The 25,653-nt window shown below is 31.3% G+C and overlaps 3 protein-coding genes, 1 long non-coding RNA gene, 2 other non-coding genes and 2 pseudogenes across 13 annotated transcripts; 6 read left to right on the plus strand and 2 right to left on the minus strand.

The window, feature by feature from the left end:
• Positions 1 to 129: 129 nt before the first annotated feature.
• LOC130498726 (uncharacterized) lies at positions 130 to 6,028 on the plus strand. 2 transcript variants are annotated; one of them, XR_008937664.1, is made up of 3 exons: positions 130 to 351; positions 5,686 to 5,752; positions 5,832 to 6,028. It is a non-coding gene; the product is annotated as an uncharacterized LOC130498726 (long non-coding RNA). The 2 variants fall into 2 exon arrangements; XR_008937663.1 differs by lacking the exons at positions 5,686 to 5,752; positions 5,832 to 6,028 and adding exons at positions 1,426 to 1,505; positions 1,597 to 1,771.
• Positions 6,029 to 9,073: 3,045 nt separating this feature from the next.
• On the plus strand, positions 9,074 to 11,768 carry LOC108821446 (E3 ubiquitin-protein ligase KEG-like). Of its 7 annotated transcripts, none has more exons than XM_018594486.2 (5): positions 9,074 to 9,220; positions 9,368 to 9,711; positions 9,783 to 9,874; positions 9,950 to 10,423; positions 10,633 to 11,768. In XM_018594486.2, exons 1-5 carry the CDS (start codon positions 9,163 to 9,165, stop codon positions 11,594 to 11,596), a joined length of 1,932 nt encoding a protein of 643 aa, XP_018449988.2. In that variant the 5' UTR covers positions 9,074 to 9,162; the 3' UTR covers positions 11,597 to 11,768. The 7 variants fall into 7 exon arrangements, with proteins under 7 accessions (XP_018449988.2, XP_056847621.1, XP_056847620.1 ...); XM_056991641.1 differs by having other exon boundaries at positions 9,079 to 9,196; XM_056991640.1 differs by having other exon boundaries at positions 9,080 to 9,226.
• A 122-nt stretch (positions 11,769 to 11,890) lies between these two features.
• On the minus strand, positions 11,891 to 13,240 carry LOC108821464 (uncharacterized; annotated as a pseudogene).
• Positions 13,241 to 13,364: 124 nt separating this feature from the next.
• Positions 13,365 to 13,437, plus strand: TRNAR-UCU (transfer RNA arginine (anticodon UCU)). Its single transcript has one exon. It is a non-coding gene; the product is annotated as a tRNA-Arg (tRNA).
• A 1,535-nt stretch (positions 13,438 to 14,972) lies between these two features.
• LOC108819929 (putative F-box protein At3g23950) lies at positions 14,973 to 17,179 on the plus strand. Its single transcript, XM_018592937.2, has one exon. The coding sequence runs from the start codon at positions 15,406 to 15,408 to the stop codon at positions 16,783 to 16,785; it is 1,380 nt and encodes a 459-aa protein (XP_018448439.2). The 5' UTR covers positions 14,973 to 15,405; the 3' UTR covers positions 16,786 to 17,179.
• On the plus strand, positions 16,862 to 16,934 carry TRNAR-UCU (transfer RNA arginine (anticodon UCU)). Its single transcript has one exon. It is a non-coding gene; the product is annotated as a tRNA-Arg (tRNA).
• A 13-nt stretch (positions 17,180 to 17,192) lies between the features above and the next one.
• LOC108819136 (UDP-N-acetylglucosamine transporter UGNT1) lies at positions 17,193 to 19,616 on the minus strand. The gene is made up of 10 exons (XM_018592124.2): positions 19,301 to 19,616; positions 19,117 to 19,193; positions 18,718 to 18,873; positions 18,487 to 18,620; positions 18,281 to 18,411; positions 18,160 to 18,204; positions 17,931 to 18,028; positions 17,734 to 17,841; positions 17,532 to 17,588; positions 17,193 to 17,443 (listed from the first exon to the last, which is right to left on the minus strand). Exons 1-10 carry the CDS (start codon positions 19,449 to 19,451, stop codon positions 17,369 to 17,371), a joined length of 1,032 nt encoding a protein of 343 aa, XP_018447626.1. The 5' UTR covers positions 19,452 to 19,616; the 3' UTR covers positions 17,193 to 17,368.
• Positions 19,617 to 19,800: 184 nt separating this feature from the next.
• Positions 19,801 to 20,859, plus strand: LOC108821810 (putative F-box protein At3g10240; annotated as a pseudogene).
• Positions 20,860 to 25,653: the final 4,794 nt, after the last annotated feature.

A 25,653-nucleotide genomic window follows, 5' to 3' on the forward strand; every position in this document is an offset into this window, starting at 1 on the left:
TTATTTTAAATGTTTGCTTAAACTATAAATTTAAATAGGTTGACAAAAAAAAACTATAAATTCAAATATAAATATGTATATTATTATCTAATATTAATATTATAAAAAAATATGGTCCTAGATAGTCCAAACCCAAATTTTTCTTCTAAAACTAGCATTCAATGCCCAAAATCATGGATCATTTACTTTTACGTTTCTTTCCTTCTCCGATTAATTAAATTATAACAAAAAAGAATTCAAAATCTCAATTTCAAATCTCGATGTCGTCTTCACTGTAGGCGTCGTCGTCTCTCATCCCGCCATCATCATCTCTGACATAACTGATATCCATCGTCATTATCTATACCATCGGTAATTTCCTCCGCCATTATTTCTGCCGTCATCATCTTCGTTTATTTATCTCATATCCAATCTCTGTTTTGCTGTCTCAATTATACTTTTAGTTTCATTGTATTAAAGGTATCTCATATCAATGTTATTTTTCCAATTTCTCAATTTGATGAAACAGTTATGAGATTGATTCATTTTGATTGATTCTTTTGCTTGCACAATTGTTTCATAATTACTAAAGTTTTGGAGTTGTCTTCTTGTGAATTGGACTATTAAGCTCTAAGCTTGGGACAATTTGTTTGTAATTTAGCTCAGTTACGAAATCCTTAATCTATGATATATTGACATACAGTATAGAGTTTTTGATCTGAATTTAGGATCACCTCTAGGGAATTGCCACTTTATTCATGAAAACTTCTCTCTCACCAACGAGGAGTTTGCGTTTCTCTGATAATCAAATGGCCTTTGTTTCTCTCATCTCTGAGGTGATTTACATCTATATATATCTGTATGATATACTATATATTAATTTTTTATGATCTTAGAGTTGGACCGGTTATAAGTGGAATTCATAACTTTTTCTAGCTGCGAAGTTTCATAATAATTAGTTGTCAATATAACTATATATATACAATGAATGAGTGAAAGAACAAATTAGAAACATAACATGTATGACCCATTTAAATAGAGCTCCATCCGTGGGAGTTCCAGTAACTTTTTGTCTATCCTTCAATTACCCAAAAAAATACAAATATTACAGTCAATATGATTATAATAAAATAGAATGAATATAAGTATTATCTTAAATTTACCTCATGTTCACACCTATATTACATGAAAACGGAAGCGTATGGAAGCGCATAGGCGAATTTATATCAAACTTTCAGGTTTCTAAACTCTTAGTTATCATATTATTTTTGGATATCAAAATTTGTGCAACTTTACATATGTGGATGATTCAGTTTTCTCTTTTCCTAGAGAGGTAACAAAGAAAAATATATTGATGATTCAGTTTTCTCTTTTCCTAGAGAGGTAACAAAGAAAAATGTATTTTGTTATATTTGATATGAACTATATAATTAATATGAAATGTAGGTGGTCTCAAGGCATCATGGACATTCTCACTCTCACTCTACAAACAGCATCTATTGCGATTTGGATCAAAACTTTGGAATGTGGGTTTTACAATAAATCCTTGTGTATATTTTATATATATAAATAATAACATTTTCATTATAACATTAATTATATAACATTTTTTATCAGTATAAGAAAACACATGGGACTAACAACATTACAACTTTCATCTTGCGCACTGAAGCCTTCCACTAATCACTAAGCAAGTAAGGTCTTGTCTGAGAGGAAAAATTGTCAACTTCCATTTTTTCCTAGCTTTTTTTTGTTGATTAGATTTTTTTTTTTAGTAAAAGATTCTTTGTAAGTGTTAATAAATCATTTCCTAAAATGTATATTTTGGTTTGGTGTTTCCATTGTTTCATATAAATCAAATTCTCTGTATTTAATTTGACAGAGAACCTTACATGTTACAAACTTACAATACACCGCAACAAAAATAAATTACAGTATCATGAGATACTTTGGTTGACACTTCACCTTTTACAGAGAAATGCTTTCTCTTCTCTATCACATTCAAATTATTTATCTATTTTGTCTTCATGTTTAGTTTATTTACTTTATAAACGACTGGTTGCTCATTAGCTTACAACTCTATATTTTTTCTTAAAAGAACTAAAAAGATTCCTTAAAAGTATTAATATATATATATGTAAGAATATGCATGTATATATTTAAAATTCTAATCTTAGATAGATTCTTCTATCTATTTATTTTAATTAAATATATTAAATAAATATGTAAAAATTGCATAATTTTCAAATATTAAATTAAACAATACTTATAAATTTTGTAGATATACAGTATACAAGAAACTAATGATTTACGATTTAATTTTATAATTTTATAAAAAGTGTATACATTTTAAAAAAAATTTAATTTTAAAATAAATAATTAAATGATATTTCGAAATTTTAGATGTCATAGTTGAATATATTTATTTTAATGATGATTTATGTGTTATTACCATATTCTAAAAAGGTTTTCTAAATATAAATCGACAATAAATGTAATAGATGAGTTGTTACTATATTTTAAAAAGGTTACCAAAAATATAAATTAACATTAAATATAATTGTCTATGTCATATTAATCTATAAGTCATGTCATCAATGATAGTAGCCATGTCATATTATTTTTCTGAAAATGATTGTAGAAATGACATGTGGCAAAATCACTTCTCAAATATAGTCTAGAGGATATATATATATATATATATACATATAAATTCAGAAAAAGTCTAGAAAATGTAAATATAGTATAAGTTGATATCTATACTAATAAAAGTAACTTTTTGAGGCTCCATGGAGCGTCCACATCAACGGAAAAAAATTCACCGGAAGATGCCACGTGGCATTGTTATTAAAAATACATGATATAAATAATAAATAAATATACTATATAACTAAAAACAAATAATAAGTAAATATACATATAAGAAATAGAAATATTACATTAAACATATATCTCAAGTAATGTATATTTTCATTTTAATTATTTCCAATTATTTTTAAGAAATGGTAACATTACAATATTAGTAAATATTATATTAGACATATATTTGAAATAACATATAGTTTTATATTTAAATTATTTAGAAATATTACATCCATCTGAAAAAAATAAGAAAATTAGAATAAGTAAATATAAGGTAAAAATAAATATAGAATATAAGAAATGAAAATATTACATTGAACATCTATTTGAAAATAAAAAAACAAAAATATTACATTAATATTTATGACACGTGGTATTATTATTAAAAACAGAAAATAAATAATAAGTAAATATACAGTATAAGAAACAGAAATATTAGATTAATATTTATCGTAATAAAGCAAGAAAACTAGAATAAGTAAATATACAATATAAGAAAAAGTAAATATACAATTAATAAATAAAAAAATAAATTAAAATTTTATATGAAAAATATATAGTAAAATAAATAATAAGTAAATATACTATATACGTAATAGAAATATTATATTCAATATTTATCATAATATTAGAATAAGTAAATATGCAATATAAAAAAATAAACTAAAATATAAGAAATAAAAATATTACTTTAAACATCTAACGTAATATTATCATATGAAAAAATAGAATAAGTAAAGATACAATATAATAAAAAAGAAAATATACAATATAAGAAATATAAAACTTAATTAAGCATCTATCTGGAAATATATGGTAACATATATAATAAGTAAATATGCAATATAAGAAACAGAAAAAATTAACATCTACCTGAAAAACATATAGTAAAATAAATATACAATATAAAATAAAAATATTAATTAATTATGATATTAGAATAAAAATACGAAAAATAAATACTAAGTAAATACACAATAAAAGAATTAGAAAACTACATTAAACATATATCTGAAATTTTCTATGATAGTACAATAATAAATAAATATTCAATATAAGAAATATAAATATTACATTAAAAATTTATTGTAATATTACAATTTAATATAAAAGAAAAACAATTAAGAGAAGTAAATATACAATATAAGAAAAAATAAATAATAAGCAAATATACAAAATAAGAAAAACAAAACTACATTAAACATCTATCTGAAAATGTATAGTTTTAATTTTTATTATTTTCAATATTTTTATAAGTAAATATACAATATAAGAAAAACAAGCTTACATTATAAGAAATAAAAATATTATATTAAGCATCTATCTTAGTATTATCATTTGATATAAAAGCAAGAGAATTACAATAAGTAAATATACAATATAAGAAAAAAAAAAATATACAATTCAAAAGTGGGAAAACTAAATTAAACATTTCTTTAAAAATGTATAGTAAATAAATAATTATGAAATGTCCACATCAGAATACAAAACAAACATCAAAAATAAGCCACATGACATTATTACTATACGACTCATTACCGAATTATTAAAATAAGTAAATATACAACTAAAAAAATTTATTCATAACTCTTAAAGCCCCTCTAAACCATTTATTCGTTCCATTGCAATCTTTTTCAGGAATACTATATATGTGTACTTTGAGTAAGACAATCTAAAACTAATATATTAAATCATAATTAAGCATTTAAAGAATACAATATTTCAATGAACATAAGGGAACTAAATGGAAAACAACCGCAATTAAATTGTCAACATATCTCAACTACAAAGGTAAAATCCCATTATCCATAACATAATCTCCCGTCTCCAAGACTATCATATTCGTAAGCCGAGTACTACTAACCAAAAAAAGGAAAAAAAACAAGAGCTTATCTACAATAATAAACTACACAATTTATTTACAATCTAAGCATTAATGTTATAAATAATGTTGAAAATTTTATCACAAAAACTAATATTTCGTGCTTAGCGCAAAAAAACATTAATACATGTAAAAAAATACACAGCTTCTACTAACATTTCAAGTATTCAACCAAAAAAATGATATACTATATAAAATAAGATGTAGATATACCAAGCAGCAATGCAACCAAAATAACAGAACTATCAAAAAAGTATAATATATTGAAATAAATAATTGTAAGTTTAAGTATTTAGTTACATATTTAATTTGAATTTTGTATTATAATTGTAGTTTGAAGTATTTGAACCTCTAAAATTGGTATGTATTCAACTTGCACATAGCAAAATAAATTATCGATGTATTCAAGAAAAAACATATAAGAACGAAAATATAATTCATGTTTTATACTAAAATCTAAATTCTACTTATTATCATAACTATCATAATTAAAGTAGAGTAAACATTAAAAACATATGAAACTATTATATACTGGTAAAGATTTTTCAGTACTAAGATAAACATGATCTATAAGAAGAATAACAAATCATTTAAATTTAAAATAAGCTTAAGATTTTAAAATACTCATTAAATTGATAATATATTTAAATATGTAATTATTTTGGTTAATTACCCGCCCGTAGGGCGGATCAAATCCTAGTAATCATAACAAAAGAGTTTTCTACATTATGAAGTAGTTTTGAATGAGCCTCTCCATTATCTTCAACCTCCCTTACCCCTCAAACAATCTTCTCCAATAAGTAATTTTTTTTTCTCTCGGCTCATCTCTTTAGTTTCTCATTTTTGGGTCCTAAAACACATTTTGGTTTATAAGTCATCTTGATACTTCAAATTATTTCTCATTTCTCAGACAATTTGATCCAGACGTCCTGTAAATGAAATTGACAATTTTGTCTTGGTAGGTAATAAATTACTGTGTGCAACAGAGTGCTTCAATACTAATCTTATCATGGCTGGGACCAAACCTTGGTTAGTCGTAATTTCATATTTTCCATTTTCGTATAATTATTTCTTAGCTAATGCAAATTAAATGTGGTAATTATATCAGATAATAGAGATGTGTGCACTGAAGAAGAAAGGGATAAACACATTGAACATATTCAAGAACTAATTCAAGAAAAAGGGACGAAGAAGCAACATCAAAGTCATGTCCGCACCGATTGAGGACGACATAGACGCAGAAGACCTTCAATCACCCGATGCTTCTCGTCAAAACCTAATGAGTTATTTAAAATTATACATATAAACCGAACATATCAATAAAACAAACTTAACCAAAAAAAATTATCGACTGAAAAGTTATAGATAACTTTTCTTTATCAACTGTTCTATCAACTGAAAATTAAGTTTTATCAACTGAAAAATAATAGATAGCTTCTATTTTCAATATACCATATTGGACTCATTTTTAAAAAAAAATAAGGGAACACATTTTACCGTTATAGATCAGTTAATTAAACTAAAAGACTAAATCTGGCCAAATATATTTAATATACTAGGTGATTTTCCGGTGCTCATGCACGGATACAAATATTTATAAATTAAATATGTTATAATAGTTGATTGTTATTTAATTTAATTAATTTATAATTTGTATGCATAATTTATACTAATAATATTATATTATTTTAATCAGACATATGATTTTAAATAAGTTATCATTTGGGTATATTGGATTGCATCAATCAATTTTTCTAAATTCAACTAATATTTTTTATTTTAAATATATGAAAATTATGATTATTTGCATTTACTTTAGTTGTTATCTTAGGATATACTGTGCTTAGAATGAAGTAAAAATAAACTAAATATTTGATTCCAAATTACAAAAATTAAATTATATGTTGATTTTTAAAATAAAATATTAGAAAGTAAAACGATAATCAATTGGAAGTTACTTACATAAGTAACTAATAATTTTTGGAAGCTCATGAACACATATCAATATGTATTTACAATAACTAAAATATTTATAAATTCTAAATAATTTTATGTCTTATATATATTAAATGGTAAACTGAAATTTATGTAAATAATCCTAAAAATGAGAATTCAGATTTGCGTTGGTATTTTGGTTATGGTTATATTAACTTTGACAAACATAAAACATAAAATTTAATATTAAAAAACATTTTTAATAATGATAATATATAATATATCTTCCTTGTTAAATTATATAGTGTTATGTTAATTTAAAATATTTTAATTATTTGATAAAAATTTAATTTTACTTAATTTTTAATATCTCTTTAAAATAAACAGTTTAATTTTTTGTGATTGTATTTTAGAAATCATATTATATAAGTAAAATATAATTTATAGATTACGAAATCACATTATATACAAATATATATATTTCATCTAAGAAAATATAGATATAAATAAATATTTTATTACTTCAAAAGTATATTTTATGTTATTTAAAATAGTCTTAAATGGAATATTTCTATTTTGTAAAATTTCCTTTTTTTAATGAAATCATATTATATAAACATATATTTTCGTTTTTAATTTTAAAAAAAACTTTATAAATGTTTCCTTTTTATTATATATGTTATTTGGAAAATTTTAAAAGAAAACTAAATAAAAATTTCAATAATAGTATTTAAATATAAATTTTTTAATTCATTAAGGGTATCATCGTAATCAACCATCGTAAGAGTTAACGTGAGCGCGACACATAAGAAACTGACTTCTCAAATAATATTATAGTCTTATAGAGATAGGCCATTTTTTTTGTTTAGCAGCATTATATTTCTAATATTATTTAAATATATCATAATAGTATTTTCTCTTTTATGATTTCTGATTTTTAATTAATCAAATATAAGAAGTGTTATAAATTATATAATATATAAATGAAAGCATATAAAAACCAAAAAATTAAAAATTTATTGTTTTTACCAGCGCGCGCACACACACACACATATATATATATATATCATAGAAATTGTATGCTTTAGAAATAAATATACTTGAAAAGTGGTAAGTTTAGAAATAGTAAATATCAAATAACAAATGATTTATCTAACATAATTTAGTTTTTGAACATTAATAACATATGTTGTCAACAAATATAATTTACAAAAATTAAAACAAACAATAATTATCAAACATAAAAAGTAAAAGTAACTTCCGCACGGTTGTGCGGGTCGAGATCTAGTTTGTGTGTTAAAGGAAAGAGATAACGATGTTGATTGTTTGAACTAGTTTTTGGTTTTAGTTTTTTTTCTTAAGTTTTAGATTTTGGTTTTAGATTTTTAAACTTTGCTTTTTGATTTTCAGATTTAATTGCTGGTTTTCAGCTTTTAGTTTTTGGTTTTGATGTATTTTTAAGTTTTTCTAAAAAAATAATTAATACATTGTCTTGAAATAATTAAATGGCAATAAAATGTCTAGAAGTAAAACTTATCAAAATATATAATGATTGTTATATAAAAGAATAATACTTAGGTTCACCCCTGAGGTGAACTTATGAATTCACCTCTTTCCTTATTTTAATCATATTGCCATAAATATTAATGTCACATAAATAAATAAATTATAAATTACAAAAGAATAAACTTTAAATCATAAACTCTAAATTCGAATCCTAAACTCAAATCTTAGATCTTAAATTTTAAACCAAATTCTAAACCCTAAACCCAAACCTATACCCCCCAAACTATACACCATAAATCTTAAATCTAAATTTAAATTCTAGATCCTAAACTCAAACCATAAACCCTAAATCCAAACTCTAAACCCTAAACTCAAACCCTAAACCCAAACTCTAAACCCTAAATCCTAAACCTTAAACCCAAAATGAAAATTATAAACCCAAAATTTTCAAATACCTTTGGGTTAATGATCATTAAATGTATTTTCAAATACATTTTAGGGTATAGAGTTCGGGTTTATGGTTTACAGTTTGGGTTGAAGGTTTAGGATTTAGGGTTTAGAGTTTGGGTTTAGGGTTTAGAGTTTGGAGTTTGGGTTTAGAGTTTATGGTTTGAGTTTAAGGTCTAGGATTTAAATTTAGATTTAGGATTTAGGGTATATAGTTTGGGTTTAGGGTATAGGTTTGGGTTTAGGGTTTAGGGTTTAAAATATAAGATCTAAGATTTGGTTTTAGGGTTCGAATTTAGAGTTTATGATTTAAAGTTAACTTTATTGGTAATTTATAATTTATTTATTTATGTGACATTAATATTTATGGTAATATGATTGAAATAAGGAAATAGGTGAATTCATAAGTTCACCTAAGGGGTGAACCTAAGTATTGTTCTATATAAAACTATTAAAAAAGAGATTAGGTCTAACAAAGAACTTACGTGGTATCCACGCCTCTTAAGAAGTGTCGGCAGATTAAGAAACCTTTTAAAACCCTAACAAACTTAATGACGGCTAAGACGAGGGAAAGTGATAAAAAGGGTTCTTATTCTTTAACAAACTTAGGTTTGAGTATGTTCTTTTGTGGATCCACTTTCCTTCGACTTGTGTTTGTGTGATTGATCAGTTATTGCTTATAAGTTATAAAGTTTGATCTGTGTGTGTCGCATTTAACTTGTAGGCTAACTAGTGAAACTGTATTCTCTTATTCAGATCATATGGCTTCAAAGTTTACTGCTAAAAAGAATGATGATTATGACTACGAAATCATTGAAGGCGAGACTAAGACCGCTTTAGCAGTAGCCGGCATGAGTCCTTGGATTGATTCTGCAAAGTTGGAGCTTCGGCATCGAATTGGAAGAGGTCCCTTTGGTGATGTTTGGCTCGCAACTCATCATCAGTCAAAAAAGGACTATGAAGTGGCCATCAAAATGCTTCACCCCATCAATAAGGATCAGGTGAGAGTTGTGGTAGATAAGTTTAAGGATTTGGTTTCCAAGTCTCAAGGGATGGAGAATGTTTGTCTCCTCAGAGGAGTCTCTAGCATTAACGGAAGGGTAAGTAGAAAAAAAACATGTGTGTTTCTCTAGTTTCGCCCCATGTTTGATTATAGATTTGTGTACTGTAGATATGCCTCGTCATGAACTTCTATGAGGGCTGTGTTGGTGACAAGATGGCTCGGCTTAAAGGAGGAAAGCTTTCACTGTCTGATGTATTGAGGTAAGTCTTGTATGACACAATCAAGCAGCTCTTATATAGAATACTAATGTCCTCTCGTCCATATATGTTTTGCAGATACGGGGTTGATCTAGTTACAGGGATCCTTGAGTTGCACGCAAAAGGGTTTCTGATTCTGAACCTCAAGCCCTCTAACTTTCTTCTCAGTGATAACGACAAGGCCATCCTCGGAGATGTTGGAGTCCCTTATCTACTTCATAGTATCCCTTTGCCAAGTTCTGATATGATAATGAGACTTGGAACTCCAAACTATATGGCTCCAGAACAGTGGCAACCTGAAGTACGAGGTCCCATATCATTTGAGACTGACTCTTGGGGGTTTGGATGCAGCATTGTGGAAATGCTCACAGGTGTACGACCTTGGAGTGGTAAACCCATCGATGAAATATATGACTTAGTGGTCATAAAGAGAGAACAGCTTACCATCCCCGATGGCATACCTCCTCCTCTGGAGAAGCTACTTCAGGGTTGCTTTATGTATGATCTTAGAAGCCGACCTTCTATGACAGACATCTTACACGTCTTGAAAAGGTAAATCAAACCTTGTCTTTTTGTATAGTTCATTTTAATAATTCATCAAAATAATTTTATAATGAATTAAATCTAAAAAATAAAACATCTAATATTAATTTAAATGTATAAAAATAAATCAGTAATTCTTTAACAACTAGGCTTCCCTTGTGCCTCTAATAATCAGCTTAATACGTCTTGACATATTACACTCTTGATATATCACACAGCTTGCAGAACTCAGAGGCGGAAGGGTTCTGGTCCTGGAGAGGCATTGATAGTAGACAAATCAGGAAGAGCTCAGCTAATCTCGGCTACACAGAGTGGTTCCTTTCAAAGGATCAACTTCAAATGGGCGACACGGTGCGTTCAAGAAAGCCTGCCAATTCGTGTAAGCATGAGAACATGGATGTACCAGAAGGAAAGGTGGTTGGTCTAGAACGTGACACCGACTCAGATGGATTTGCTCTGGTTAAAGTCCATGGTGTTCATGATCCGTTAAGGGTTCACGTATCTGTTCTTGAAAGGGTAACCAATGACTTAGCTTGTGGAGATTGGGTACGTCTGAAGTATGTAGGAGTGAATAGGTGTTCTCCAGTTGGTATTGTCCATGCAATAAACCGCGACGGTAATGTAGCTGTTGGGTTTATCGGGTCTCCAACTCTATGGAGAGGGACTTCATCACAGCTTCAGATGGCTAAAGGATACAGTGTTGGTCAGTTTGTGAAGATCAAAGCTAATGTTTTCAGCCCAAGATTCAAATGGATACGTAAAGGTAGAGGAGGAGTTTGGGACATTTGGGCAACCGGCAGAATCTCTCATGTTTTACCAAACGGTTGCCTCGAGGTGGAGTTCCCTGGAGTGTTGCCTTTTGGACAGGAACACGGAAGCTGTCTTGCTGATCCAGCTGAAGTAGAGACTGTGGACTTTAATACTTGTGAAGGAGTTGTGCAGAAGTTTCAGCATCTTGAGGATTTTCACTGGGCTGTGAGACCTTTACTGGTTGCCATGGGTGTATTGGCAGCGATTAAGTTAGGAGGGGGTTTAGTGGTTGGGAAGAAAGTGGAGATTAGATCAAAGAATAGCAAACGGCAAGATGGCTCGAGTAGACAATGTGTTTGTGAGATTCAGAATGGTCAGGACAGGACTGGTTCTGACCGTACGGTCTCTCGCAAATATAAAAAGAAACATTGATTTTGATTTTAGGGTTTAAGGTTCTGGTTAGGTTTGTGACTCAAGCATGGTCTCTCATTTATATTTCAATGTTCTAGTAATAGATATATGGGTTTATTATATGATAGCACAACATGAAAACATTTTCTTTTTTCTTCTTTGAACTTTAATAAGACTTTCTAGTATTATGTTTGATGATATTGGCTATTAATCAAATATAGTATATTATTATTACCATTGACTCTTATCAAAGTGTTCCTTGCAAAATTATTGGTCAGGCCTCTAAGTGTTTACACATATAAAACATGAAGAATGTGAAACCAAAAGGCAAAAGCTCTAGAAGAACCAAATGAGAATGTTCATGTTTCAGAGATGAGTTTGTTCATGTTCCAAATATCTTTTTTTTCTGAGTAACGCTTGAAACGAAACCTTGTGATGAGTTTGTTAAAAATTCTGCGGTGATCCGAAGTAGCAGCACTGGGGTTTCGGTGGTGATGACTTTTAAGAGAGCCATCCTCCCAATAAAGTGGAAAGAAAGCTTGGCTGTTTATGAGTGATGGAGTCAACACCGTCTTCTTGACCTTGTGTTCCCCTCTTTTTCCAGGTTTCGGTTTTACTTGAGAACCTATAGTCTGTCTCATGATTTGGAGACTCCAGGTAATGGAAATGCAAAAGATTAACAGCAAAAGATTCTTACAGTTTGAGTTGTTTCGAAGAAGAAACACGTGATGGTGTCCTGCTCTTGTGCTTCATCATCAAGATGGAGTAGCTTGATGTATGGCGGATGAATCGAAGCTGAATGATGTTTGTATAAAACCCGTCAAAACACATTACAACCAAGCCGATACTATACTTGAATATAGACTAGCCTGGTTAGAGAAACTTGCTTGAAAATGCAAAGATCAAGCAATATCATAAGGGTAGACTCATGGATGACTGAAGAAAAAATTAGGGGAATACGAACCTTATCTCCGTCTTTAATGCCGAGTCCAATGAGGTTGTCAGCCTCGTTGGTCAATCTTTGATCTTCAAAGGATAAGCAGAACTGTGCCCAAACATGTGGCCTTCATCAGAACGATAATAACAGGGTCATCAAGAATCATCGTTTATAAGCTCTCACATATAAGACACAAGAAGAGTCCGTCAAAATCAAGAAATGAAATGTACCATGAGATGTTGCCAAGGCCTGTTATGTGCAAGTGAGAAAACGAAGCTTCTACAGCCATCTTGAGCTCCCCTACTGTAGCTGTCTTCAACACTTCAATATCTACACAAACATCCAAAACACTTTCACATCAAAACAACTCGGTACATGAAAATCACACGATTCTTGGAAACAAAGGAAGCAAGATGATTGTGGTACCAACCAAAGGAAGATCCATCAAGCTTGAGAACAGTGAGGTTGATCGGCTCTTCAGGCATCTGACTATAACTAAAACTCTTCCGACGATCGATCAGCCGGAGAGGAGATAGAGACGCAGCTAAAGAGCGGCGTGGAGCTTCCATAGTTAAACCAAGAAACAAGAAACTGATGTTCTTTCTCCGAGCTACAAGAAACAGCTAGTTCCAAAACGTTTTGGTCGCCGGATGAGCTGACGTCAGAAGTGTATTTGAGTCAGAGTGAGAGATCACTTCCACGGAAGAGGATGAGATATAGTGAGATACTTTGAAGAGAATCAGAGTTAAGGGATCTCTCTGCTTTTCTTCACGGTTAAATATGTTTTGCTTTGGGATAGAGCAATAAAACGCCTTTTGTTTATATATTTAATAGTAGGTAATTACACAACAAGCACCCATGGCCTAATGGATAAGGCGCTTGACTTCTAATCAAGCGATTGTGGGTTCGAGTCCCACTGGGTGTGTTCCCGTTTTCTGTATACTTTTTTTTTGTTGTTGTTAGTTGGCAATTTATATACTGTTTTGGCCAACTCTTCTGCTAGTTTAACCACTTTTTATAAGTAAACCAAAAACTTCACGAAAATTTTGAACGCATTTATATTCGATTCCAAGAAAACTGAGTCATACTTGTCTATGAATTTACAAAAAAAAAGAAACAAGAAAGAGTAAATAAATAGTCCCAAAGTGAAAGAGAAAAAAAAACAGTTGACCTTGTTGAGTAACACAACTTCGAAAAATCAAGCCTCACATTATCAATACTACTCTTCTTCTAATTCACCTGCAAAATAACCAAAGCTGAAAATTAATGGTCTACCAAACAATTTTACTGACTAAATTCCACAGTAAAATTTATATAGTTACAGTTCAACCAATCATCTTCAACTCTCTCGATTTCATCTTGATTTCATGTAATCTTGTTTTCGGAGCTCATTTTCTCCGATTTAGTCATATTAGTCTAATAGATTGTGATCACGGTCATCAATATAACTCATCAGTGTTTTGAAAACCGGATCGGACCGGCCGGTCGAACCGGTCCGACCGTGACTCGCTGAAAAAGCCGAGTCCGGTTCGATTTAAAACCCGGATTTGATAAAAACCAGTAAAACCGGCTGAAACCCGGTAAAACCGGTGACTCGGTTTAATTTTAAAACCCGGTTCTTGAAAATTAACATATAATTAAGTGTTTTTAATTATTACTAGCTAAAATTTAATATTTTATAATTAGTGTTCAACTATCACTATTTAATTGTTCTAAGAAAAATGTGAAAAATATATTTTTGACTCTCATATACTATTTTTATTGTACCATATTTTTAAAATTTGAAATGTTAGTTGTAAAAATAAATAAATATGATTGTTTTAGCTGTAAATCATTTGTTTTTAAATTTTTTTTAGTTTACATAATAATCAGATTTATGTTTGTAGTTTATTTTGAGTTAATAAAAAAAGAATAGAGAAAGTATTATATGTAGAAGCAAAGTTTATATAGTATAATATATAATTATATATATTTTTATATAAATAAAAAATCCGGTTCGAATGGTTGAACCAGTCTAACCAGTCAACCAGTAGCTTCACCGAATCGATGTCCGGTCCGGTTTTTAAAACATTGTAACTCATCTTTCCAAACTCATTCATCTAATTATACATAAACTGTTTGAAACACTAGTTTATACAGTTGTTGTTATGTTCACATGATTTGAGTGTGAACAAAAATACAAAACTTCTTTCACAATTTTTGACCTAAAATACTTTATAACAACTACATTTTTGTTTAAATGGTAAAAATCCTATATTATATATATTTGTCTTACAATTGTTGGTTCCGGGTTCCATGTAGAGCATAGTTATAACTCGTTTCTTGATCCCAAAACTACGTCAAAGATTCATGTTCTTGGGAAAACAAGATTTTACGGGAAATTTAACTTTTGCGATTAAGGCGAAATACTCAATTTCTTAGTAAGTCGACCAATTTGAGCAAAACCTTTTAACATTTGCACCAAAAAAAAAAAATTGAGCAAAACACCAAAAATAGAAAACTTCTACGTCAAACCCTAATTTGGCAAGAGGAGAAATAAAAATTCGAAGCTCCAAGCTCCAAGGAGAGAAATCAAAATTCAAATTTCCATATGTATTATATATGATCAACCTTCCACTCTTCCTTTTCAACGTTGATGGATCTCTTTTTGGTGAATGTATTGCTTTCATTCTGTTTTATTATAGCTGAATTGTAACGTTTGACTTTTCAGGGGATACACTAAACAACAATTCTAGATTCGCAGTTGCATTGTCTATAGGAAACTGTATCCCAAGTAAATAGGAAACTGTATAAATTGTATTGATTTATTTTCTTAGATTTCCTTTTTACTAAGATAATTTCTTCTTCTGTTAGTTTCCTAACACGTATAAATACAGACTTTTAGGCAAAATGAATGTACCTCATCAATCAAATATTCAAAGAAATCGTGAGAAAATCCAAGGGAAAAAAAACTCAAAGAAGAAGAAGAAGAACTGAAGAAGAAGATATGATTAGCGTTCACGAGGAATTAGTGGCAAACATACTCACAAAATTGCCTTTGGGAAGTATCATTAGATTCAAGCTTGTGTGTAAGGCATGGAGATCGCTCATAGAATCTGATTTCTTCCGCCACCTCCTCCACAAAGGTAACGCTAATTCAACCTCTCCTTATTGGTCGATCCTACACACTGATATATGCCTATACGACTCCCGTATGGACGACGAACTGGAACTTAATTTTCCACATGAATCGCATGGTAACAACTGGTCTTTTAAAAGCATGCGACATCATCATCATATGGATGTCGACGATAGAAGTAAAATAAGGGTTGTTTCTTGCGCTGATGGGTTGGTTTTGCTTCGTCACGAGAGCAGCAACGAGAGCATACGTTACTACATTGGTAATCCGGTGTTATCACAATGGACTCTACTCCCTCCTCCTCCAGTTTTGCCGGGAGATCGTTACTACGACTCGGGACTTGTGACTCGAATGCACAATGGTGTCATCTTGGGTTACAAGGTTGTTCGGCTCCATAAAAATATACAACGCACTGATAATCCTAATCCCCGAACCTTGAGTTTTGAGATGTACTCGTCGGATACGGGTGAATGGAGTTACAAACAGGTCTCATGTCCTGGTCATAACCCAGAGCTCGTGATCCAATACAATCCCATTACTTTGAATGGGAAACTTTACTGGCATGCCGAAGGCATGGACGACGGCATTGTTGTCTATGATTTCTTCTCCGATGATGATGATCAAGCTACGTCCATACGGTTACCCGACAGAATGCAAAGATTTCATCCTGATCATTCTGACGCTTCAAGGTGTTTTGATTTTTGCATGTGTCCTTGCTATAAGATGATATGCAGCACCTCTCAGGGATTTTTCGTGTTTATCGAAGCTGGGCGGATGACGGGCAAGGAGGAGGGTTACAATGTAAAGGTTTGGCGGCTGATGATCAAGAGTACTGATGATCATTCTTGGGAATGGGAAACGGCTTGGGAAATCAACATGGCGTCTATCGGGATTGGCTTTGAGTCTGTTCCGATGGCCATCAATAACTTCGATGTTGACATCATCTACCTATGGAGCTTACAACACAGACGTTACGTTGCATATAATGTTCGGACACAAACAAAATATCTAGGCCCTAGCAACCGTGATGGTCCCGCCGCCAACGAGATGTACTTGCCTTGTGACATATCAGCGTGCTTTTACCCACGTAATACTCTTACACAATTTGTGCTTTCCTTGCAAGAGGTTCCCAAGATGTTTAGCAAATGTTCATAAGTTTTGTGATCATGTCGTATTGGATATAGTTTTGCTCTTTTGCATAATTTGTAGTAATGGAAGCGGTAAACAACAAGCACCCATGGCCTAATGGATAAGGCGCTTGACTTCTAATCAAGCGATTGTGGGTTCGAGTCCCACTGGGTGTTCTCCAGTTTTTCGCTCGCATTTTTTTTGTTGTTGTTAGTTGGCAATATATACTGTTTTGGCTAACTCTTCTGCAGTTTAACCACTTTTTAGAAGTAAACCGAAAACTTCACAAAAATATTGAACGCATTTAAATTCCAAGAAAACTGAAGTCATACTTGTCTATGAATTTATATACAAAAAAAAAGAAACAAGAAAGAGTAAATAAGTAGTCCCAAAGTGAAAGAGAAAAAAAAAAAACAGTTGGCCTTGTTGAGTAAACACAAGTTCGAAAAATCAAGCCTCACATTATTAATACTACTCTTCTTCTAATTCACCTGCAAAATAACCAAAGCTGAAAATTAATGGTCTAACAACTTCTCCTTGAAACTAAGGCTTTCCCTTTATGATGGCCACTCCTGTTATTTATTAGCTCTTCTTTGTTATGGAGTAGTAGTTACTTCCCAATGATCTTATAATATGCATATAAACCAGAGCCTAAGAAACCAAGAAACTGCCCAATCACATTCATCTGCGTTAAAAAAAAAAGAAACAGTACTGAGATGTAGCAAAAATATATGGGTGATTTTAGGTTCAATAGAGACAGTGAAAGAACATACCAGGTCGAATGGGAGTCCACCAAAGACCATCCAGCCTAGCCCAACCGTAAATAAATCCTGCAAACAATAGGATAAATGTTCAAACTGCAACTCTACAAGTCTCATCATTCCCAAGATGCAAAGCTATATACACAAGGAGGTTCCTTCTCCTTGACAAAATAGTTTCATTTGTACATTAGATAAGTATAAAAGTGAAACCGACCTTCATATTGCCACAAATTGTCTGAGTGAGAGCCGAGTTGAGAGTGGTGTTAAGAAAAATGCTGTAGTTTAAGAAGAAAGCCAGCACACACGAGCAGAGTAACACAACCTGGTTTGAGAGCACAAAGAGATCAATCAGTCTCCCAAACGACAAAAGTTTGACAGATAATAAACCAGAGAACAACAATTTTACAATACCAAGAAACCAGGAGAAAAGAGGTAAGGAAAGCTAATTGTCTTCTCCAAGTCACCACTCATAAACGTCCAGATCATCAATATAGGTCCGCATATGATACCTAATCATTTAAAAGAAAAAAAAACTCACAAAATTAAAAAAACAAGTCTTGGAAGTATTAAAGTCAAAACTTCCAAATTTTAGCAAAAAAAAAAAGTATTAAAGTCAACTTTTGATATCTGTTTAGATTACCATTGCACCACATAAGGCCAAAGCTATTCAAGCCACTTGATTTCCCTGTAGAAACCAGACGTTAGACTTAGAGCAAGAGAGTAAAGAAATTTTATGAAGAAAGTGGTTTGATTTACTGTACCAATCCGGGCTATAGTTGCTAGATACACTGCTGTTGTTATGTTGGCTAAGAAGACAATAGCATATCCATAAAAGTCGAATGACAAGTCCCTCGCTCCAGCGAAAAATGCGCCAAAGATGATAACGCCAACACTGACATCAATCTTACAAGAGTTTAGTTGAGCATCTAAGAAGAATCAGGGAGTATAAGAGGAAACTGTGATTCACCTTCCAATGATAGACCGAGTATATCTCTGACCAGTGAGCATATACTCAATCACCATGGTAAACGCCACAGTGGTACGCCTAAGCGTGGTGTACATGGGAACATTAACCCCTCTGACAGACGCCATAGAAGCTAGCTTTCAGGAGGTACACATTCAAAACAAATCCGTGATCAGTTACCAATCACAGGACTCAAAATATTACCAAAAAAATGTTTATTAAAAAATGGTTTACCATGTACATAAGATAGGATATTGATAGAGGAAGCGTGTGAAACAACGTCTTCAACGGCACAAAAGCTGAGGCACTACCAGAAAAGGAATCAGCCGCTGCGAAAGAGATGATCTTCTTGCGCCTCAATGAATATAGAAAGAAGGTAGATGACACCATCTGTGGTAAAACAAAACAAAAACAAAAAAGTGTCAAGCTTTCCCTGTCGGAAAATCAAAATAAACAGTCTGACAGAACATCAGGGCCGGTCTTGGGCAAATCCAAATGAAACATTAGCCTCAAGCATCCAATTTTTAAAGAAAATTAGACTCCCAAATTTGTAAAAAAAAATAAATAAAAAAAAAATTGAAATTTTTACAAAATAGCAGGGCCCCTGCAGAACATAAGTGAGACAGCATATACCTGAAAGAGTGTGATAACATTAACACACGGGAACTGATACGAAGAGAGAGCCGCTTTATTGAACAGCACAAGCATCACTGCGAATCAACAACACACAACAAGAACATACAAATCTCAATGTCAGCCAGCAACACATATAACACTAGAATGGAGAGTGAGATCGAGAGGAGATTTGATTGAGTACCAGCACAGGCCATGTAAGAGAGAGCAGCGTAAGCGCCGCGTTTGGTCATGGCGGATCCTTTGAAGAGGCGATCGTCGACGCCTTTGCCGTCGGAGGTATCATTCTCTCCGGAGAGAGGAGGATCGGAAACAGGAAGAACAGGATTCCTCATTGTCGAGAGAGGAAGACTCTCCCCACGCTCTTCTTCTTCTTCCTCCGCTTTCGCCGTGTCTCTCTCTCTCTGACTACTTCCTCCGGCGAAAAGTCGCGTCCACCGATTATGATTGATACTGACCGTACAAGACACGGGAGATTTGAGTTTAACACCTCTCTGTGTTTTGTCTTTTTTCTTTTTTTGCAATTATTTATTATTTAAAGGAGGGGATATCACGTGTTTGTGGTCCAAGGCCCAATTAAAACCCATTGAAGATTATGGGCTAAGCCTGATTGGATCCCTAACTAATCTTAATCCCAACGTGATGAAACCACGCCTGAATAAACATAAAAGGGTTCTAGTCTTCAGCGTAAGATGGAGAAACAATCGACATCAGGTTGTTGGTTTCCCAGCGAGCTAACCTCAGAGATTCTCTTACGTTTGCCTGCCAAATCAGTTGGGAGGTTTCGTTGCGTGTCGAAGCATTTGTTATCAATCACCACTGATCCATGTTTCATCAAGTCTTTTGGAACCACTCGTGCAAGTCTTCTAGTATGTTCAATAAAAGGTCAAAATATGTTAGTTGCTCATCAGAGTTCGAACATGTCTTGCTTTTCTTCTCAGTCTATTCATCGCTATCCCATGAAAATTCCATTAGGACATTGTTACTTCTCAAGTATGGATTCTGTGCACGGCTTGATCTGCATAGAAGATGTAAAATCCAGGATGCCCCTGGTTTGGAACCCTACCACGGGACAATTATTACCTTTGCCCAAACCCAACATGAGCTCCATACATATGAACGTGTTCTTAGGATACGATCCAGTCGAAGGTAAACACAAAGTATTGTGTCTTCCATATGAAAAAACTTGTTACGTGGGCCGAGTTTTTACTTTGCGACCAGGTCAAGAATCATGGAGGACCGTCAGAACTAACCTTTAGCATACGTGTGGCTATGCTTCTGGACGATGCTTCAATGGAGTGATATATTATCTAGCCAAATTTTGTCAAGGGTATGATACGGTGGTAATAAGCTTTGACGTGAGATCTGAAACATTCCGTATGATAGAACTACCCTCACGTATTCATTATGATGCGCTGATATTTTACAAGGGGAGGTTAACTTGTATTGATGCAGAGTATGATCAAAGATGGTGGAGCTTGGAGGATGCAGATAAACACGAGTGGTCGTTTCAAGACTTTATCTCACCTTTACATAAGTTTTTAAAACTAGAGGGTTTCCACTCATGCTGGTGAGTGTATTTATGTACCTTACGAGTTCGACAAATCGTCTTAATATATTAAATTCTACGATCTGGTGAGGAACAGCCGTAGAATACTAAAATTTGAAAGAATCATACACAAAGAATTTGGGCACACCGTGAAAGTTTTCCCTAATCACATTGAAAGTATTATGCCTTTGTAACCTTTTAACAAGTTTGTTGTTCGCTCTTTTTTCTTGGTTTTTAATGTAAAATTTTTTATGAAGTATGAATTGCTCAAGCTAGGAACATTGCAAACTATTCTCAAATAAAATGGACAGTAATTATTTTTTGACTTTCATATGGTCCGTAGATCACATTCTCATGAATAGATGATATGTTTGCGTATTGAAACAAAGCGGGTTACTAAAAAATTCCCAACGTGATAGATTTGAATTAAAAATTATCATATTATTCTTCTTGTTAAACAATTTATACGTGTTCCAATACGTTGGCTGCTTTGTTCCTGCATGTGGAAAGGAAAACAAAATGGGTGAACTCACTCGCTTTTACTTTCTGTAACGAACCCCCTCCATAATGATGAGTATTCACAGTGGAATTTTCTTATGAAGGTTACAACTTTTCTTTTTCTTATTAGAATTTTGACAAAACTATACTTCGATTTATCTTATTATATAACTTTTAAATTAGATTTACGAGGTGAGATTCTTTTGGTAGCCCATACATTCATACTGACATTATCTAAGTAATTAATAGATAATGCTTGTAAATTTAACAAGGTATAGAATGAACATATATGTCAGCATGTCCATGACAAAGTAACTCCATCGTCATATTTATATTAGAAATCATTGAGAGAAGCATATATATGTCAGCATGTCCATGACAAAGTAACTCCACCATACATTAGAAAACATTGAGAGAGAAAAAATATTTGACAAGCTTATAAGTAAAACGACTGATAGAACTGGAAATAGAAAAGTCTTCTAGAAGAAGATGAGAACACACTTTGGCAAAAAAGAAGAAGGGTCAATTTGCTCAATATTCATATAGAGAGGAAAATTTAAGAATATAGCCATGCTACAGTTTTTCTTGGGAAATGGGACAATTTAGTATGAAAAGAGACCACGTTCTCCTTATCGACGCGTGAACGTTTGCAAAATGCTATATATAAGTATACTATACTATATTTAAGTGATATGTAGTATAGAAGTATTTATATATTTTTGTGATGTAAATGTGCGCGTGAAAATAAAGAAAGTGACACTATACTATAATATATATGATGTAGTATAGATACCGCAAAAGCTAAAGAGACAATTACACGATAGCCAACATTATACCATCATTTGTTCTATACTATTTACAAATATCGTATAGTACATGCAAAGATAAACAAAACAAACACAAATACATATACCATAAACTTAAATCTTAAATCCTAAATCTGAATTCTAAACCCTAAACTCAAATCCCAAACCCTGAACTCAAACCATATACCCTAAACCCAAATTCTAAACCCAAATTTTAAACCTTAAACACATACTATAATTTGTTTTATAATATTTACAAATGTCATATAGTATAGGTAAAGACAAACAAACAAACAAAAATCATATGCCCTAAACCCAAATACTAAACCCAACCCTAAACTTTAAACCCAAACCGTATATCTTAAACCCAAATCATAAACCGTAAACCCTAAATCCAAACATTACCGAAAATGAAAATGTATGGGACCCCAAACAAATACAAATCCATATACCTTAAACTCAAATCATAAACCCTAAATCCAAATTCTAAACCCTAAACCCAAATCCTAAACCATAAACCCAAACCATATACCCTAAACCCAAACTCTAAACCCAAATCTTAAACTCAAACTCTAAACCCAAATCTTAAACCCTAAACCATACTATAATTTATTCTATACTATTTACAAATGTCATATAGTATAGGTAAAGACAAACAAACAAACACAAATTCATATACCCTAAACCCAAATTATAAACCCTAAACCCAAACCATATACCCTAAACCCAACCTCTAAACCCAAATTCAAGACCGTAAACCCTAAATCCAAACATTACTGAAAATGAAAATGTATAGGACCCCATAAGCATTAATTATCCAAACTGAGATTGCCAACATCTCTTGTTGAGAATCTGAGAGGTTCTACTTTTACAATCTCAATCACATGGAACATTAGAGTAAACAAAAATAAGTCGTTCATTTTGTACTGAACCATATATAACTTTAGAAATAGTACACAAATCGATGAAACACAAACATTGCCACGATTTTCAGGCTCTGTTTGTCTATAATAATATATTGTATAGGCAAAGACAAACAAACAAACACAATACATATATCCTAAACTCACATCTTAAATCCTAAACTCAAATACTAAACCCTAAACCCAAACCTTAAACTCTAAACTCAAACTATATACCCTAAGCTCAAACTCTAAATCCAATCCTAAATTTTTCTATACTATTTACAAATATCATATAGTATAGGCAAAGAAAATAAACAAACACAAAATCATATACCCTAAACCCAAAACCTAAACTCTAAATTCTAAATCCAAACCATAAACCCTAAACCCAAACCATATATCCTAAACCCAAAACCCTAAACCCTAAATCCTAAACCCAAATCCTAAACCCAAATCCTAAACCCAAATCTTAAAACATAAACCTTAAACCCAAACCCAAATCTTAAATCCAAACTCTAAACCCAAATCCTCTAACAAGTAATCCTCAAACAATGTATCGCAGTTTATACAAGTGTAACATATTAAATGTAATAAGCAAGAATGAGGTTACATTAAACGAAACATACATGAAAAAATGGTGGTATATAACAAAACACGAACAATAAACTATACTACATACCATATAGTATAGTCACACAAATAAATCAAATATAAAAAAAAAACACTTAGCTACCGAAAACATACGCGCATCTAGCGCATGACAGTTTTGTCATTAATATATAATATACATACAATATCATAGCCATCAAGTTATTATGTGCATAGACTTAATATTTTTTCTAATATGTACATGACTCCAAATTTCCCAAAGAAGAAAGATGGAACACAGTGATGACGTATACTGATAACTGAAATATATAAATGCACATGAGAAATGTCAGTGGACATACATAATTGTGTATATATATTTAACTTAACCCCCCCCTGTATAAGTATAGTCTGTATAGTAATATACAGTAATGGAAGATGCATGTTTGAGAATTTGCATTTGATTAATTAAGGGAAACTGCTTAAAAACCTCTTGTAGTTTATGGGTTTTATAATTTAATGTTTCTCGTTTTTAATCTATCTTATTAAAACAGAAACATTATAACTTTTTCTAGGTAGATTGGACCTTATGTACTTTAATACTATATTAATCTAGCCTTTTTATAAATAACTAATATCAACCATTACCATAGTTTTTCACTTCTTACCTTATTATTATATCCACTACGCATGTTTCCTTATATTGCATATATTTTACTATAAGCTAGATACATCTACTAGCATATTATACTATAAGATAGATTACTTAGGATACATCTACTAACATATAATACTATACGACATATTACGACATATTACTAATAACACAATATATTATATGTATTCATTAACTTGCATCTATCAATATTAGCAATACTATGAAGACGACTAACTCTATACTTTGAACCTATAAACCATGATATACTAATTTATAATAAAAATGACATTACTGTTACAAATTAGTTTTTATAAAAATTATTTATAGCAGCAATTTGTTATATAAGATAAATTTAATCAAGACCCAAATCTTTTTTTTTCCTGTTCAGAAAAAAAAAACCTACGAATATATACCATTGAGTTAGCCAAAAATCTTCCGAATAAATAGTAAATCTCACCAACCCAACAAAATGAATTAGAAATATAACAAAAGATATTATGTTTGAAATTTAGCTCACTAGGTCGGATATAAATCTATTCATTTCAGGTATGAGTTTTTCAAGTTCTCAACATTTGGATCTAAGTAGGTATTTGATTTTTTTTTATCCGGGTCGATTTTTTTTGGTTCCGGATCATTCTAACTTTTTTATATTATAAATTTTAAATAATATACCAAATGTATATAAAATATATGAATCAAAAGATAAATCCGCGCAGGCGCGCGGATCATGATCTAGTTAGTATTAAAATATGGAGTACACTGAAGAATAATTTCATAATCTAGGATTCAAAGGCGTAGGCAGAGATGATTGCGGGTCAGGTTAACCCCCAACTGTATTTGCATATGAGCAGTTAATATGATTGATATTCAATAAATATTATTAAAAAAGTATACCCCTCAGAATAATATATCGGGCCCTCTCCGTGGATGCAAAAGGGTGTAATATATATATATATATATATATTTTTGTTTGAAAAAGGGTGTAATATTTCTCGTCATTTTTGCATTATGATTCCTCTGACTATTAGATGTGTTATGGCTAAGCCGGGTAGGTTCAGATATTTTGGGTATCAAATAGTATGAGTATCAGATAGTTTATATAGAAGGTTAGACTATCAATTTATTATCTGATTTGATTCAGATTTAGTTCATGTAGTTTTGGATTCGATTCCGATAATAAAACTAGGAATCAGAAAAATAATCGGAAATAATTCGGTTTTTATCTGATTCCGGTTCAGTTATTTCTGATAATTCTTGTATTATAGGTTAAATATTGACTGATTTGGATAAAATATCGAATAATTAAAATAATTTATCTGAAAAATGGATATTTTCAGTTTTTTGGATATTTTAGATAAAAATATCTGAATACTTTCATTAGTTCAGATACTTTATAATTATTTAGATACTTTTAATAGATTTTAAATTTTTATATTTAATTATGTTATATGTATACAATTAATAATTTGATATATTCGGATATCCATTTGGCTTTGGGTTCAGTTTCAGTTCGGTTATTTCAGATATATAAAT

This window comes from Raphanus sativus, chromosome 8, assembly GCF_000801105.2.
Source record: "Raphanus sativus cultivar WK10039 chromosome 8, ASM80110v3, whole genome shotgun sequence".
NCBI classification, from domain to species: Eukaryota; Viridiplantae; Streptophyta; class Magnoliopsida; order Brassicales; family Brassicaceae; genus Raphanus; species Raphanus sativus.